At 37.0% G+C, this 18076-nt stretch overlaps 1 protein-coding gene across 1 annotated transcript in view; it reads left to right on the forward strand.

The window, feature by feature from the left end:
- Window positions 1-18076, forward strand: part of LOC308689304 (NLR family CARD domain-containing protein 3-like) — a gene marked incomplete at both ends in the record, with an annotated part of 57117 nt that overhangs the window by 28340 nt on the left and 10701 nt on the right. The window contains one exon of the mRNA XM_081362957.1: window positions 405-578. Coding sequence (XP_081219083.1) covers window positions 405-578 — 174 coding nt within the window. The remainder of the gene's footprint in view (window positions 1-404; window positions 579-18076) is intronic.

The following is an 18076-nucleotide window of genomic DNA, read 5'->3' on the forward strand; positions in this document are numbered from 1 at the left end:
TTTGGTTGATTACAGCCCTAGTGACAACACTAATTGATACAATGCCAACTTCAATTTTATTTTCATGAAGATGTTTCATAAAAATACATTTCTAATAACTTTACAAAATTTTGAAGCCATTTATAACTATTTTTTTTCATTATGACAATAATTAATTCTACATTTACAATAAACTGCCAGGTGTCAGCTTTCAAATGAGATCATACTTGTACTTTTAGTACAAAGGGTTCATGAACTGTATCTGTTTCAGTTTGGGTATGCCATTTCTGGGGATTTTTCAAAAGTGGGGTTGCAGCCTAACATGATAATATAGTGTATTGTACATGTGAGTCAGAATGTGTCTAAGTAGTGTAATGGTTATTGTAACAGGAACTAATTTCTCCCTGTTTTATTGTTCTGTTCAGATTAGTCATCTGTAATCTCACTGGTCAGTGCTGTGAAAGCTTGTCTTCAGCTCTACAGTCATCAAATTCCTGTCTGAGAGAGCTGGACCTAAGTAACAATGATCTGCAGGATTCAGGAGTGAAGCTGCTCTCTAATGGACTGGAAAGTTCTCAATGTCACCTGAACATACTGAGGTATTTAACCCTCTGGGGTCAGCAAACACTCTGGCACGTTTTGCTAGATTTTTTTCACATAGCAGCAAAATAGACTTAAAATACTCCGTCATTTTTGGTCATACAGACTTAAGAAATATGAAAAACTAAACTGTTAAATGTCTACTTTTTTATGTGTCCACTTACAAGCAAAAATTCACATTTGTGCGCTATTCAAATGCAAATGATCTGAGGTGACCCATGCAAACCTGTGAACCCCCACATCAGCTTGATAAAACACATCAAGTTTAATCAGATTAATGTAGGCTACTTGTTTACGCCATCTCGTGACACTGTGGGGAATAATACTGTCTTAATAATAATCCTGGAAAATTTACCTCAGAAGTGCTGGTAGTTTCATTTCGAGGAGCAACGGATCCAGCTGAGGAATAGTAAGTTCTTTACTCATAAGTGCTTTGTTCTAATCTCAGTATGGAATAGTGTCTGTAAACCGCAAAAAAGACTGTTTAAAGGGCACCTATTATGCCCCCTTTTACAAGATGTAATATTGGTCTTGGGTGTCCCCAGAATGTATTTGTGAAGTTTCAGCACAAAATACCCCACAGTTAATTTATTATAACCATTTGAAAATGTCATTTTTGGGGCCTGTTTTAACCCCCTGAGGTCGGCTATCGCGCCGGCGCGATAGGCTTGTTTTTTTCCGTATGAGTGCAAAAAAATAATAAAATAAAAATATTAATTTTTATCTTATATGCTTGTGTTGTACATCAATCTATCCTGTTAAGTGTGTATTATTTTTGTGTACACTCACAATAAAAACAAAGTGTTGTGCTTTTCGCCAAATAAAGAAAAATAAACGTGATGCGAGTTCTGCCTTCTATCTTTCAGTGTAGTCCATTCTGAAACGCGTCCGAAAATGAACAATAACTCAGCGAATACTCAGTCAAACAGGCAAACAGACATACAGGCATGAAGCTTGAATTCTCTTCTCTTAAATGAAGTAATTTATATAAAAAACAAATATTCTCATCTTGTGAAATCTGTATTAAAAGAGAGCGATTCCAGTCGACCCTTATTACAACTGATTCAAATGTAATGTGACTCCGCCTACGGAGAGCGCGCGCTATTCAAACGCAAATGAATGAGGCAATCCGCGCAATCCTGTGAACGCCCCCATATCAGCTTGAGAAACACAAGTTTATTCAGATCATTACTTGTTTACACCGTCTCGCAGCGCTGTGAGGAATAACAATAATGAAAAAAGTACCTCAGAAGTGCGGGTATATCGAGGAGCGAGCTGAGGAATACTGTAAGGTTTTTTTTCTTCTCACGTGAATCGGGTTTCTGTTTTTGATGAATGAACGGCAGAGATGCGCGCTGTTTACCACAGCTCGCAAAAAGACAGTTTAAATTTAAATTGCGTTCCTGTGTGAATGAATGATGATGTTTTAGCAAACTGTATTGCCGTACTGAGTTGAGTAAAAATCGACAGAAATATGTTGAAATAAAATGTAGGCTATTTGTATAAGCAACGTTTTAAACTGAAAATTAACATTTATATGCCCTAATATTTCATAAAAACAACGTTACAGTCAGGCGTTTCTGTTTGTGTATGAATGTTTCGGTTTTAGCAAACTGTATTGCTACACTCAGTAAATATCGACTAAAATATGTTGAAATAAAATGTATTTGTATAAGCAACGTATTAAACTGCAAATTAACATTTATATTTCTTATAATAAAAATGAAAGACCTATATTACAGACATATGAAAGACAACATTTCGTTGATTAGTTTTGGATAGATTATACATTTTTAATGTAAAATATCTGCCACCTCAAATAAGCTTTCAAATAAGTTTGCCAATATTTGCTTATGTTAAATATAATATGTTTTGTCAAAAATAAAGTTATCAAATAATCAATCAAATCCTTAACTTTGAAATATGTATGATAAAATGTATACTTTAGTTTTTACAAAGAAAGATTACACTTGAATTGTTGTAATTGTAACCTTTTTAATAAAAAAATATATTTACAAGGTAGATGTAAACAAACTATTAAAAGGTAAATATAAGCCTTTTCTTTAAATAACTTTTATTGTGTTTTATTATTGACAAATTTGGGGAGAGGAAAAATATTCCAAAACTGAAAATACAGTATGAGAATTAACTGCACAATTACTAGACATGTTTTCCTTGGATATTATAGGCCAAATTGCAAGCCCAATATGTGGAAAAATAAAAAAGAATTGAGATGCTTCCAACTGTTGCTCTTGCATTCTTGTGGCTCAGTGACTCACCTGAATGAATGGCTAATTAAGTATGCAGGCCCCATTGTCTCCTCAGGTGTGAACCACTACATATACATGACCGTTGACGCCCACTCCGCATATGGCCTTTCCAAACAGAAAGTGCTTTGCAAAATTCAAATCAATGTATTGTGTTATGTGAATGATAAGGCAGGGTGATTTTCACTTCATTTTGAAGAAAAAACACTAGGCAATGACATCTTTTAGACAAAAGTCTTATTGGCACATATTTAGAATGTGTTTTATGGCCTTATTTCAGAAACTTTAGTTTTTAGTTTTTTCAATAACCATGCATAAACATTATTCTCTCAAAAATGCAGACATGTACATTCTTGTTGCTCACATTTCATGGTAGCCCTGTTTGTGCTAAATAGTGTGTAATTTTTTTTTGCCATTAATATGTTTATAAGCAACTGAAAAAAGCAAAAATGTCAGGGCATGTCAGAACATCTCAAGGACCCCAAAAACACCTTAGACCCCAGAGGGTTAATAAGAGCTGTTTTGGTGTGTACCACCTTAAATGTAAATGAGCTGCATATCCCCGCCCTGCTGGACCCAGATAATGAAGAGACTCCGGCAGAAGAAACACGAATGAGAATGGACCAAGACGTCTCGAAATGGTTATTTGATACATTTATGTAGTTACAAAGTTTTAATCGCATCCTCTTTGCAATTATGGATGTGCAACACACACACACACACACACACACACACACACACACACACACAAATTGTGATAACGTTCACGCAATTTTTTGAAACTACTCACACACAAATATTGTAACGTTTGCTAAGTACAAACAAGATTATATTTATGCTGTTGCGTCATGTTGACATTACTTGTCGTGCAGGTGCTTATGTGGCAAATGTGAGGAGATGGCTACAGAACCAGAAAACATATGCTGCAGGGAGATAGACGTTTATATATTGTCTATGGAGATAGAGCAGCTATTAATTTATTTACATTTGTAATTGCTGCAAAAAATGATATGTGACATAAAACTTGTCTGACGTTGTTTGTTGAGACATCCTATGACGACGACAATATAGCTTTAGACGCATCCCAGTCAGCAAATTTCCTTTGGCAAAGATGTGGGCCAGATAAACAGCTGAGCTGTGGCCCAGATTAGTTTGTGTTTGCCGGCCCAGATATGGCCCACATCTCCTTTGCCAGAACTGAACCAAAGGACTGCCATAACTCCACCAAGCATGAGCCAAATACTACAATTTCATGTGGCCCATATGTGAGCCTGGTATGCAACTTTAGTATGGTTGAGTTCTGTTAAAATCTAATGGCCCTTATGTGGCCCACATGCAGCTGACAGTATTTAAAGTCTTATTAACTCACAGGTAAATTAAACACTCAACAACAAATGTACTCAAAACTATTTATTTTGACAAGCATTTAAATAATTACAGCTAAAGTGTTGTACTTAATTACAGTAGTATTCAGTTGAAAACATTTCATAAAAATAAATATAATTACAGCAACAGAGTTGAATTTAATAATTACAGTAGTATTCAGTTGAAAACATTTCATAGAAATACATAGAATTACAGCTACTCAGTTGTACTTATTTTAAGTAGAATTCAGTTGAAAACATTTAAGAATACAAATGAATAATATAAATAGCATTCAAAGTAATTTTTTTACACCAAAGTTCAAAACACTTGATCAAAGCGTGTATTAATGTTATGTTCAATTAGTCTAATGAGAGTAATACAAATAAATCACAGTAACTTGGTAAAGAGAACTTTAAAGAGAAATTGAGAAAGTTAAAGCAAACTTGAAAGGTAAAGAGTTGAGAAGTGTGTTGATGTGCAGAGAAGTCTCCAATGAGGGTCGGCAATGTGTTGACCTTTTCCAGTAAGGGGATTCTGCCTGACTGCACCTGCAGAATAAAGAAGAATTTAAATAATGTTAGCAGCAATACAACCTGGAAGCTAGAGCTGCAGGATAATGAAAAAAATAAATCATTAATGTAAATCCCTTTAATATTTTAATTGCAATTATTAACAAATTAAATACCTCTGAATTACCAATGTATGAACGTTTTTTCCAGTAAACTTTCAAAAGGAATCGCAATTTGTATTTTTCAATATGTGGGCCAGAATTATACCATAATTCCTTATGACAAATTATTTAGATTTTTACTTTTGCACCAACCGGTTAAAATTTACAGCACTGCATGTATTCTGCTTTTTTTTAAAAAGACATGCACACTCTAATGTAAAAACACACCAACACAGATAGCATTAATGCCATGTTTTAGTCCAAAGACAGAGTCTACAAAAAGAAGTGTTTAAAATAAAATAAACAAAATAAACTCAAGATAATCTGCAATGATGCGAGACAATTTGGAAGCAGAAACACACAAACAAGTACTGAATGCAAGGAGGAACATAAAGGGTTAGTTCACCCAAAAATTCTGTCTGTAATTACCATAGACTGTAAAAAAATATGGACGTAGTGTCCGTGACGTCACCCGTAGGTTTCTGAAGAGCATTTTTGAAGCCTAAAGTGGGCGGAGCCGTCCGTCGCCATCTTGGCCTTGCGTCACTCCCGGATAACAGAAAATAGGCAAACAAGCGGGGCGTGAGTGGAGCTGAGGAGCCTGGCCATAGATATGAGCCTGGCTATCTGAAATCACCTAGCTCGACGTGATCGAGTTAGCTGATGATTTAAAGCCAGTTAAACGTTCCTATTTTTGCCCTTCGAAATATTATAATAGTTAAAATACATGGCTACAAGTGAGACTGTGTATTACTTCGAGAGTGTTTGTGTGTGTGACAGTGATTTATGTGCATACATGTCCGTCACTCTTTCATGGTCCATCAGCGCGGCATTGCTCAAGTTCGTAGAGAGCTTATTCAGTCCATTTTAAATTCTGATTTTGGCCGTCTCTCAAATGGGTTAAACCATAGATATATTGCCTTTGAAGTGCAAGTAAATGCGCTAGAAAATCCGCGCTCATTCATGGATGTGCATTTATTGCATGGACGGAGAAAGCGCCGACGCCTGCATGATTTCATCTGACGGTACATAAGCATATTATAATCCATCTGTTCCGTGAGAGCAGAACGAACGAGCCTTTATTGACGTTTTAAATTTGAAAACCCCAAAAAGCAACGAAATTGTCAGACATCCATTAGTGCATGTTCACGGAGGAAAACAACTGAAATACAGCGCTGGTTGTTCTCTCGAACGATAACGACGGAATCCAAAGACGTGGGCTTTGTACCCAAGTATTAAATTGTATGAAATAATCCCGAAAAAAAGCACAAACACTGCAGAGATGGCAAGTTCAGCAGCTAACATTTGCTGAGGTGAAGTGACGGCTAGTAACAGCAGACAAACGGCTAGCAGCAGCCTAGCACTGACACCGGCAATCCATCTGTCACTCAAGTGGCCACGCCACACCCTTAAATTTAAATATTAATCAACTAAACGGATGAGTTATAAAATAATTCACCCCCCTCACAGTTGTTATGAAGGGCAAAATTAGCTGTATAGACCAAAGCCACATAGAGATCCAGGCTGTAAACATGTTTTTTTCTGCTGTAAAGTTGGTAATTTTAACATGAGGGAGATACAGATTTGACTCACTTCTGCAGCCAGGCCAAGCGGCCAGTCAATGAATTGCAGTTTAACTCACTTCCGTGTTGGTTTCAAGAGAGAGACGGGGAGGTTGCCGCTTGGTAATTACCCTCAAGTTTTTCCATCTAATGGGTTGTACGTCAGAGCGTAGACTCACTATTGGCCAACGCTGGTCATGTGTGTGATGCTGGCCAATCGTGAGCCTACGTTCTGACGTACAACACAGAAGCGCTGTGCTGTTACCCTATGTGAACTCACTTAGAGGAAAATCAAGAGTTGAATAAAGTCGTTATTTTTGCTTGTTTTGCGCACAAAAAGTATTCTCGACACTTGATAAACTTAAGGTTGAGCCACTGTATTCTTGGACTATTTTAACAATGTCTTTACTAACTTTCTGGGCTGGCAAGTTTCAATAACAGAGAAGCCTATGGAGGAGTGAGACAGCTCTCAGATTTCATCATAAATATCTTAATTTGTGTTCCGAAAATTTCTTACAGGGGTTGGAACAACATGGGTGAGTAATTACTGACAGAATTTTCATTTTTGGGTAAACTAACCCTTTAAATACACAGTGATAATGAACTAAATAGATAGTTGTAGGCATGCGATGGTATGAGACTTTGACAGAATGATAATCTTATATTGTGATTACATCTTTAAAATGTCTGATTGAAACGATATGATTCGCAATATATAAAAAATAACTTTCTTTAAAAACAAAACATAAAACTTCTAAATAAAAAAATGCAGTCACTTAAGTGAGCCACGGATGTGATCAGGTAATGACAAAAAAAGAGGGAAACCCAGAATAGCTAACCCCATCCCCTGTAAGTATTATTAAATAATAATTATAAATACTGTAAATTATTTTATTTATTTATAATGCATTCATAATAACAACAACATTACAATAATATTTCGATTGCTTCTGATAAACAATAATACACTTCATCCTTACGCATCGCTTTCTGTGAGGACTTTTACATGCTTTTCCCAAATCACGGAAGTGACCTCGACGTCAGGGTTAGCAGTAGCATTCGCCGTCAGGCAAGTGTTATTTAAATAAACTCCCGATGTACTTACAAACTTTCCAATGCCTCGTTTTTTGAGTACAGAACCTATTTGTACTACTGTAGAAGTTTGGTACCATTCTGGGCATTATTAGTGGGGTAATTTACGAGATAAACCTGGAGCCATTAGCGCCTGCACCAAGTCATACAGCATGAATTTGTGACTATTACTATTACTGAGATAACAGAAATAAAAATACAATGTTCTGTAAAGCGGTTTTGAAAAGTTGTGTATTGTGCAAAGTGCTATACAAATAAAAGTGACTTCTAAAAAAGGTCTCACCAATGACAACTTCCTTTACGACCAGGCGTTGGACACCAACCTTCCCATTGACTTCTCTCCAATTCATCAACGTGCCACAGCAGTTGTAAAAGTTGTAAAGGTGCCTTTCAGCACTCTCCACACGGTGTTATTCAGGTCAAAGCCACCAACCAAACCCAGATAGGTAATCTGATAGGAAAAAAAAAAATTGTGTAAGTGGTTGAAATATGCATTTACAACACATTCTCATACCCAAGGCGTCACTTTTTGTCACTTTCAACCATGCTTCAATATCTGACGCTCAAAGCACCCTTTAGCGTCCATATGTGACGCTTCGGTTATGGGTAGGTTTAGGCGTCATGTAACTGACGCTTTCGAAAGCGTCAATATCCGACGCACAAAGCACCCTTAGCGTCAATATGAGACGCTTCGGTTGGGTAGGTTTAGGTCTGTGGTAGGGTTATGCGTCTCATATGGACGCTAAAGGGTGCTTTGAGCGTCAGATATTGAAGCATGGTTGAAAGTGACAAAAAGTGACGTCTTGGGTATGAGAACGGGCTGGCATTTAAATAGACCACCCTAAAATGAAAGTGCTTTTATATTCAAAAATGAACTAGAAACTATTACTTACTCCATCTGAAACCATATTTTCTAGGTTTTTAATATGGACATTATTGTCATTGCCCCACCCATACCGCACATTAGGGCTTGGGCGGTATGACAGTATACCATAGCATGGTATATAATCTCTATCGTTAGAAATCAGAGTAATTATAAAAATTTCCTGCCACTTCCAAGCTTTATAATGGCAGTGAATGGCCGTTCAATTAATTGATAGTTAACAGAAATACAGCAATTCATTGTTTGTTCATGTTAGTTCACAGTGCATAGGCCTACTAAAGTTAACAAGTACAATTTTTGATTTGAATGTGTTAGTAAATGTTGAAATTAACATTAACACATTAATATATTTGTTTTTAGTGGTGCTATATAAATAAAGTTGAGTTGAGTAATATATGCTGTAGAAGTGCAGTTCATTATTAGTTCATGTTAACAAGGTATTTTAATCAGGTATTGTATCGAAAGACGTTACAACTTTAATTTTAAAGATGGAAAAGTCATGAGAAAAAGTCTTGGTTGAATAATATAATTTCAGAGTTAGATACATACAAAGATAAAAAGATACATACAATAATGCACACGTATTAATGTGTTTATTCTTGGCATTTTTATATTATTATGATTAGTTGAATGATTGTGAACACAAATTAGGATTTAGGTTTTTTGACAAACAGTAACACCGACATTGGACCGCGTCACCTTAATTCACAAATAGGCTACTACACATGACAAACTATACTATTTTATATGTGTACGACAGTGTGCTGTTGATTTATAAACAAAAACATCTTAATTTAAAACGGCAAACCAGCGAACTGCTATAGCCTACATTAAACTTTATTGTAAGTTATAGCAGTAAACTGAGGAAAATTTAGTTCAACCCCTTCCTCGATGAAACGAATAACTAAACGCATAATAACATGCAATATTGACACATAATGCTGCATATTTCAATTATGACTTTAAAATGCCAAAACATCACTTACCTGAATGTACACAGTCGTGAGGAAAGCAGAGTAAATGGCGTCACCTGCTGCCCAGCGTCACAGTCAAATTTGCGCCGTAGTCTCTCCGCCAATAGGAGGGAAGATGCATAGCAACCTGAGGTGTGGAACGGCGGATGTCTGCCGCACTTGATTTCAGGATTCCTGTGTTTTTCCATGTATAAGCCAAATGTTTACCACAAGTCTGTGTTTCTCACTGTGTGCCATAGCTCAATCACATGTGGTTCTCATGTGTTCGTTGTTAGCTGGGCCATATACCTCAAAATCAGTTGTGAACCAAGAGAGCATTTCCCGCATATTTTAAAGTTATGGCAAAACAAATATGGCTACAATTTGGCCCATATCTGTTCAGCCATGCCACATCTAGGCCATATGTGCCAGATAATACCCGCATGTGGCCCAAACATAATTGCTATCTGGGATTTGTTTTTGAACTGGCTGACATCGATTGAAATGACTATTTGCTCAAAAATCATAAAATACACTTACTTCTTCTGGAGGTGACGTTGGATCGTGAACAGTAGGCAACGATCCACACTTGAGGATTAACTTTGACCCTCGTTCACTAAACAGTCAGTCAGAAAATGATTCTCGCAAACATAAACGTATTTAGGAAGTTTAAGTGGCACCTTTTCTTCATAAATAGCCTAAAATCCATCCGCTGTGTTTTCAGTGGCTCTGATGTCAGTGAAGACTACTATGTCCATTCTTACATCCCACAACAGATAACCTACATTTCATAGGAGACATTACCAGCTGTCGTTGAAACAATGGCGATGGTGTACAGATCACCGAGGGCGGGGTAACCACAGTGTCAATCAAACCATATCGGTGGGGCTTGCGCAATTCTACGTCACACTGCGCCGAATCTTAGAACAGCTCATTCTGAGAGGTGCTTATGATTTATTGAGATTGTAAAAAAACCACTGGGTGGATTTGTATCATTCCAGGGTGGTTTTGCTCACACACTGCCAACACACATTTATGTTCAAACACCATGTAAAAGTGAATTTTGCATAATAGGTGCCCTTTAAATTTGAATCGCGTTTCTGTGTGTGAATGAATGAACAGCTTTAAAAAAAAAAACAGGTTTTTTGAAATAGGGCTTATTCACCTTCTTTCCTACATTTAGATAGGTGGGCAAATGCATTTTTGTCTCAGTGCATGCATTGTTTTAGTTTGACAGGGTCGGCGCTAGCTTAGCTTAATGAATGGAATCCTTTGTTGCCAGCTAGCATGTCCTGAGTAAAAGTGATCAAAAAAAAAAACAAAAAAACCCACCTAATTACTTCTTGTGGCCTGCGTATTCACAACGAGTACAAATAGCGATGCAGATTAACATTAGGCGATTTCCTAGGCAGATATTGACTTGGGACTATATGTGACCTGATCCAGCAAAATGAGTCACAGTGACCCAAATTTCAAAATTGAGATTTTGGTATTAATGGAAAGAGGAGACCATAATTTCAAATTATATCCTAGTCAAAGTCATACCTTGAATGGTTGTAAAGATATACACATTTGAATTATGGTCGTCTGCTCTCTTTTTCCAATTGAAAACCTGAGAAAAGTTTTTTGCCCATTTTTTTGTTGATATCTTTCAAAATCCATTGCATTTAAAGGTGGGGTATGTGATTCTCTTTTTTGTCCATTTTTTTCAAAATCACTTGAAATCCTATTCCTAACCCACTTACAGCCACTGAGTTAGAAGCATTGAAATGAAAATTAAGCAATTTAATCATCTGTGGAACAGGCATGACTCGAAAAACTCCAACCAATCATTTCCAAGACCACCTAGAATCATTGGACAGTAAGTTTGTCAATCAAACGGTTGTACCATATCCCCTCCCCCCATACCCCTCCATGGGTGGAGTCAGGGCCAGCGTTGGAGGAAAGAAGGTAGAAGGTAGGACCATTTGAGTTGTGTATTTTCAAAATCTGCCGGCCGTTTTGCAAATCCCATACCTTACCTTTAAAGGGATAAACTATTTATTTTACAGTTTAATTTGACCAAAGACATTAATATATATAAATGTCATTAAAACAGGCTGAAGCTCAAATTATTTTAAAGTTTTTATTTGAATAATTTAAAAGGCACTTTAACAAAAAATTACTAAAATCAGAAAGATTGAACAGAGGTGTTACATTTTTGCTTGAGAGAGAGTATGTTTGTGTGTGTGTGTGTGTGTGTGTGTGTGTGTGTGTGTGTGTGTGTGTGTGTGTGTGTGTGTGAGAGAGAGAGAGAGAGAGAGAGAGAGAGAGAGAGAGAGAGAGAGAGAGAGAGAGAGAGAGAGAGAGAGAGAGAGAGTGAGAGAGAAAGTGAGAGAGGCAGAGAGACAAGGAAAACAGAGGACAAATAATGTTAGCCTATGCAATCATATATTTGTGTAGGCTGGTTGACAATAACAGTGTAATAAATTCGGAGATACCAACAGTTAAATATTGGGTTAAAATAAATCAAATACATTGTAATGGATTCTCCTTGCAGATAAATAAATACCACAGGGCTGTCACTTTCGCTGAAAAGAAGAAGGTGAATAAACCCTATTTCAAAAAACGGTGGAGTGTTCCTTTAAACTGCAAATTTACAATTATATGCCCAAAATAGACTACTGCCATATCAAATAAGCTTTTGTTTGCCAATTTCTGCTCATGTTAAATATGAATAGTATGTTTTGTCAAAAATAAAGTCATCAGCTAAGATGTTATTATAGTGTTTGTTCCAATGTAGGCTATATTCAAACTAATGAATCCTTAACTTTGAAATACGTATGATAAAATTTATACTTTAGTTTTTACAAAGAATGATTCACTGAAGGCAAGCTGGTTGAGAACCTAAATGCAACTTTACTTAAAGCTACACTGTGTGGGATTTACTCCCATCTAGCGGTGAAATTGTATATGACTACCAACTGAATATTACTTTCTAGCTCCATCCATTCCAAAGGCGTTTTAACTCCTACGGTGGCCGTATTATTTCAAATCTGCCGGCAGTCACAAGTAATCTCCCTCTCACATTCGTCACGGTGCCACTGCGTGTAAAAACGCAAAAGGCGAAGCTTGTATGTCCCTCTTTGGCTAATGTAGTTTCAAGATGGAGGGGCAACATGGCGACCGGCATTCGAACCCCTCACCCGTATGTACTTTCAATGGCAGACTATAAACTTACGAGAATACTTTATTACTTGAAAGAAGTAAATATACATTAATGAGCACATATATTTTTGAAAGAACTAAGTGTCCAGGACCAGATTTGGGGAGAGGATACATATTCCAAATCTTTCTGAAAATACAGTATGAAAATTAACTGAAAAATTACTAGAAAATGTTTACCATGGATATTGTACAATTTGCAATCATACACAATTTGTGGAAAAATACCCAAAAAATTTGAGATGTTTCCAACTGTGAACAAATTTTGTTGCATATATATATATATATATATATATATATATATATATATATATATATATATATATATATATATATATATATATATATATATACATATATATATATATATATATATATATATATATATATATATAGTACAGGCCAAAAGTTTGGACACATTACTATTTTTAATGTTTTTGAAAGAAGTTTCTTCTGCTCATCAAGCCTGCATTTATTTGATCAAAAATACAGACAAAAATGTAATATTGTGATATATTATTACAATTTAAAATAATTGGTTTTCAATTTATTATACTTTAAATTATCATTTATTTCGGTGATGCAAAGCTGAATTTTCAGGATCATTACTTCAGTCTTCAGTGTCACATGTGACATCCAGTCGATCACATGATCCTTTAGAAATCATTCTAATGTTCTGATTTATTATGAGTGTTGGAAACAGTTCTGCTGCCTAATATATTTGATGAATAAAAGGTTAAAAAGAACTGCATTTATTCAAAATAAAAACATTTTTTTTAATATAAATCTTCTTTATTATCACTTTTTATCAATTTAACACATCCTTGCTGAATAAAATTATTGATTTATTTAAAAAAAAAATAAAGAAAAAAATTACTGACCCCAAATTACTGACCAGTAGTGTATATTGTTGTTATAAAAGATTTCTATCTTGAAAACATTTCCTTCTTTTTTTTTCTTTTCTTTTTTCTTTTTCTTTTTTTTATTCATAAAAGTATCCTAAAAAAGTATCACAGGTTATGAAAAAATATTAAGCAGCAGAACTGTTTCCAACTTTGATAATGAATCATCATATTAGAATGCTTTCTAAAGGATCATGTGATAGACTGGAGTAATGATCCTGAAAATTCAGCTTTGCATCACCGAAATAAATGATAATTTAAAGTATAATAAATTGAAAACCAATTATTTTAAATTGTAATAATATATCACAATATTACATTTTTTTCTGTATTTTTGATCAAATAAATGCAGGCTTGATGAGCAGAAGAAACTTCTTTCAAAAACATTAAAAATAGTAATGTGTCCAAACTTTTGGCCTGTACTGTACATTTATTTTTTGTCCTTGCATTCTTTCTTGTGGATCAGTTACACACCTGAATGAAAGGCTCATTATGCAGCTCATCATTATGTAGGTCATTGTCTTCTCAGGTGTGAACCACACCACATTCATGATCATTCACACCCCCACACATATTGCCTTTCCAAACAAAAAGTGTCTTACAAAATTTAAATCAATGTAATCTTTTATGTGAATGATTAGGTAGGATGATTTTCAGATCTTTAGTCAACATCCATTAGTCAAAAGTCTTGTGGATTTGTGGCCTTATATCAGAAACTTTGATTTTTTATTTTAATTTTAAACCATGCATCAACATTATTCTCTCAAATATACAAACATGTACATACATGTTGCTCACATATTATGGTAGCCATGTTTGCGCTAAATAGAGTGTAATTACACCTTTGCCATTAATATGTTTATAAGCAACTGAAAAAAGCACAAAAGTCAGGGCATGTCAGAACATCTCAAGGACCCCAAAAACACCTTAGACCCCAGAGGGTTAAGAACACAAAAATACTGTGATCAAACCAAACATGCATCTTTAGTCCTGCTCTTGATTAATGTCTCAGTAGAACGTCTTGGTTACTGATGTAACCTTTCTTCCCTGATGGAGGGAACAGAGACATTATGTCAAATACTTCACTTGGGAGCCAAAATGGCAAATGGAATGACTCATTCAGGTTTATGCTGAGGAGCCAACACGGGATTCCAGCCTTTCAGCTATGTGTTGTTCAGGATTTTGGCAGAAGGAACATAACGTCTCCATTCCCTCCATCAGGGAACGAGTGTTACATCAATAACCAAGACATACCCTATCTTTCAGCCACGTTCAAAGTTGTGTCAACGACTGATAAATGGGGTCCCTATGGAAAACACCACAGACACTGAACTGTGTTATGAGTGTTGGAGACAGATGCTGGCAAGCTGTAGCATTCCCTTTTGGCAGCTGCACCCCATAAAGTCGTAACCTACCCAGAGCCCCACATAAGCCCTCATACAAACTATAAATAACAGTTCTCGATAATAATAACAATAATAGCTGTGTCTTCCCGACGAGGAGAGCACCACTCAGCAAACAGACTCCACTTCAAAGCATATGCTTGCCTGGCAGAGGAAGCTCTGGCTTGAGTGATAGTCTCTACAACACTGGTGGTAGGCCACTTAAGTCCTCCGTGTCCCATGCAGAAGCCACAGGAAGTTTCATAGTTCCAGACAAGGGTGCCATATGGTGCCCTGTCCCTAAGAAAGAGGGTCCTTCCTCAGGTGAATCTGCCAGGGAGGCATGTCACAAGGAGCATCAGGTCTGAAAACCAGGTCACTGAGAGAAACATGTATTTGAATTGGCCCCGGGGCCAGCTGTGGGCCAACGAGTCCGTGCCGAGGGAGTAAAAGAGCTGGTAGTGGGAGAACTCTTGGGAGGCAAACAGGTCTGCTGGTGTATCCCCAAACTGACTTCAGATCAGCTGGACCACCGGGGAATGGAGCTTCCATTGTAAGGGAATTTTGGATCAATATTACAATATATTATAATAATATATTACAGAAAAGTAGAACCAAGTTAATAAGTAAATGATTCAGAATTAATATTTAACACTTTATCAACCATTCGTCCACTGAAGGCACTCAGAAATCAGGTGCCATGGATTAGTTTTAAGACCCTCTAATACCGCAGTGGGGAATCTCCCTGATCTGTGGAATATAGTGTTATGTTCATTTGATGTGCTTTGTTCATGGATAATCCTACACCATTCTCCTGGGAGCATGAGCAATTGTGAGAGCACGTTGGCCACATGATTGAGCTTACCCAGAATGTAAATACCTGAGCTGCTGCTGATTCCAGAGGAGGAGATGGCGGGTATACGCAACCGTCTAGGGTTGGGTACTGAAAACGGGCACTGATATGGAACCGGTACCTAAGTAACCGGTATGTAACCGGACCGAATCAAAACGCAGATTTCAGTGCCTCATTTCGGTGCCACTTAAATGCCTCAGCTGTCTGTTGAAATATTTGCTCTCTGGTTCTCCGAAACGGATGTAAGAAGCATCATCACCGCATGTGATCGCTAGTTAACCCTTTGACGCATACGATCGTTCACACACCGGTGTGATTGGAACGTTCAGATCATGTGATTATCAACTTCTAAATTAAAATTTGCGTTCGCAAAATTACACTGTTACATGAATTACATGTAACGCAACCAATCACTGTTCGTTTTGTTCTGCGTCATGTTTAGTAGTGTGAAAATGTAAATTCGATGTCCATACAGAAACAGACCAGCGTACATCTAATAAATTATTCATTCAAGAACGTTGTGCAAGTTCACTGCAAGAATAGAGCCGCGAACCTCACATTCTTTTGAAAATCCAGCCTTCAGTTGATCCTGACGAGCGCTTATTGTCACAGTTGTAAATAACCGCATTCTTCCACGAGGGGTTTCGCATCACGGCATTTAAGGTGATGCGTTCTAAAATAACGCGCACCTTGTGCAGGAAATGCAACAAGTCAGGAGAGGTGTCGTATTTGGCCAGAGAAGACAAAAAAATTAAAAGAATTGCTGAAATTTAAAGCTGGTTTTCTAACATACCGAATACAGACTACTTTGCTGTTATTAGTACTGTAGTGTTATTTAGTGTTAAATTACTGTATTTAGGTTAGGTGGCTTAGGTTTTATTGTGAATTTGTTATGTAAATTTGTTGTTTTTTTTGTATTTAGACTACTTATATTTATATATTTACTCTACAATTTTAATATATTAAATTTTAAGAAATTTTGATTTGACTTCCGGTTATGGCCGCAAACTAGAAGGTCACGTTCGAACCTGCTCTCTACAACAATCCTGATTAATCCTTTTAATTGAGCCAAAACTTTCCGAAGCTGTGAAACTGGTGCAGAAATGCCTAGCACTGGAAGAGGGAGTAGAGATAAACCCAAATCAACTACGCAATCCAAGTTAACAGGCTTTGGAGCGCACGGTATAGAGCAGCCAGATAACAAGGATGCTAACGTTACGAACGAGGCTAGCGTTAACGCTGCTAGCAAAGAAACTAACGAAGGGGATGTAAACAATAATGCGACGATTCCGGCCGTCAATGATCAACAGCTGCTAACTATGGTTAAAGATGAGATATTGGGTGAGATACGCAATTTGAAAACAGAGTTCGCGGGAAGATTTGATGGAGTAATGAAAGCTATAGAAGAAACAAGAAAGGAGATGTCTGAATGCACAGAGCGGATGGCCGAGGCAGAGGTGCGTCTGTCTAACGTGGAAGACGAGCAGGGAGAATTGAAAGCGGTGGTCGAGAGTTTACAGAAAAGAAATAAGCATCTTGAGGACAAAATGGTCGATATGGAAACAAGATCACGTTTGAACAATCTTAGACTGGTGGGTCTCCCTGAAAATTGTGAGAGCTCCGACATGTGCGGGTTTTTGGAGAGTTGGTTGCCAGACGCGCTGGAGTTAACCCCAACGCGTCACCCTTTAGTCCTGGAAAGGGCTCACCGCGTCGGGCCAAAGAAAGACACCGATGCCTCGCCAAGAACGGTAATCATGAGATTTCTTAATTACAAGCAGAAAGAAACCGTACTGAGAGCTGCCAAAACAAAGAAGGATATCCTCTACAAGAACCAACGTGTGAAGCTGTTTGCTGATGTCGCTACGGAGGTGCACAGGCAGCGGAAGCAATTCGATGTTGTTCGCGACCAGTTGCGTAAACTAGGGGTGCGGCATGGCATTCTTTCCCCATCCACGCTAGTACTGACATACAAGGAGAAAGTCCACAAGTTTACTTCACCAGCGGAGGCCAAGATCTTTGTCCAGAAGATCCAAATGGATACAGAAGGAACAGAATGACTTGTGTTTATAGGTACTGCCACTGCTGTAACAACCACATATTGTAGGTATTTTTGATAAGGCATTTTTGAAGATGTAAATGCAAGTACTGTTCACAAAGGATACATTATTTGAATACAGTAGCAGGTGAGCGTTGAGATGTGTTTATACTGACAACAGTTCAGATCTCAGAAATCTGACGGTGTTAGCGGTTGGAAGTAGAGTACTTTAGGGGTTTACCCAGTTAGCTGGGAAGGGTGGTTTTTTTTGTTTGTTTTTTTGTTTTTTCTTTGTGATGTTCGTGCTGTTCGCAACTTTTAGTTTA

This window comes from Scardinius erythrophthalmus (genome assembly GCF_964197995.2).
Source record: "Scardinius erythrophthalmus genome assembly, chromosome: 4".
NCBI lineage: Eukaryota > Metazoa > Chordata > Actinopteri > Cypriniformes > Leuciscidae > Scardinius > Scardinius erythrophthalmus.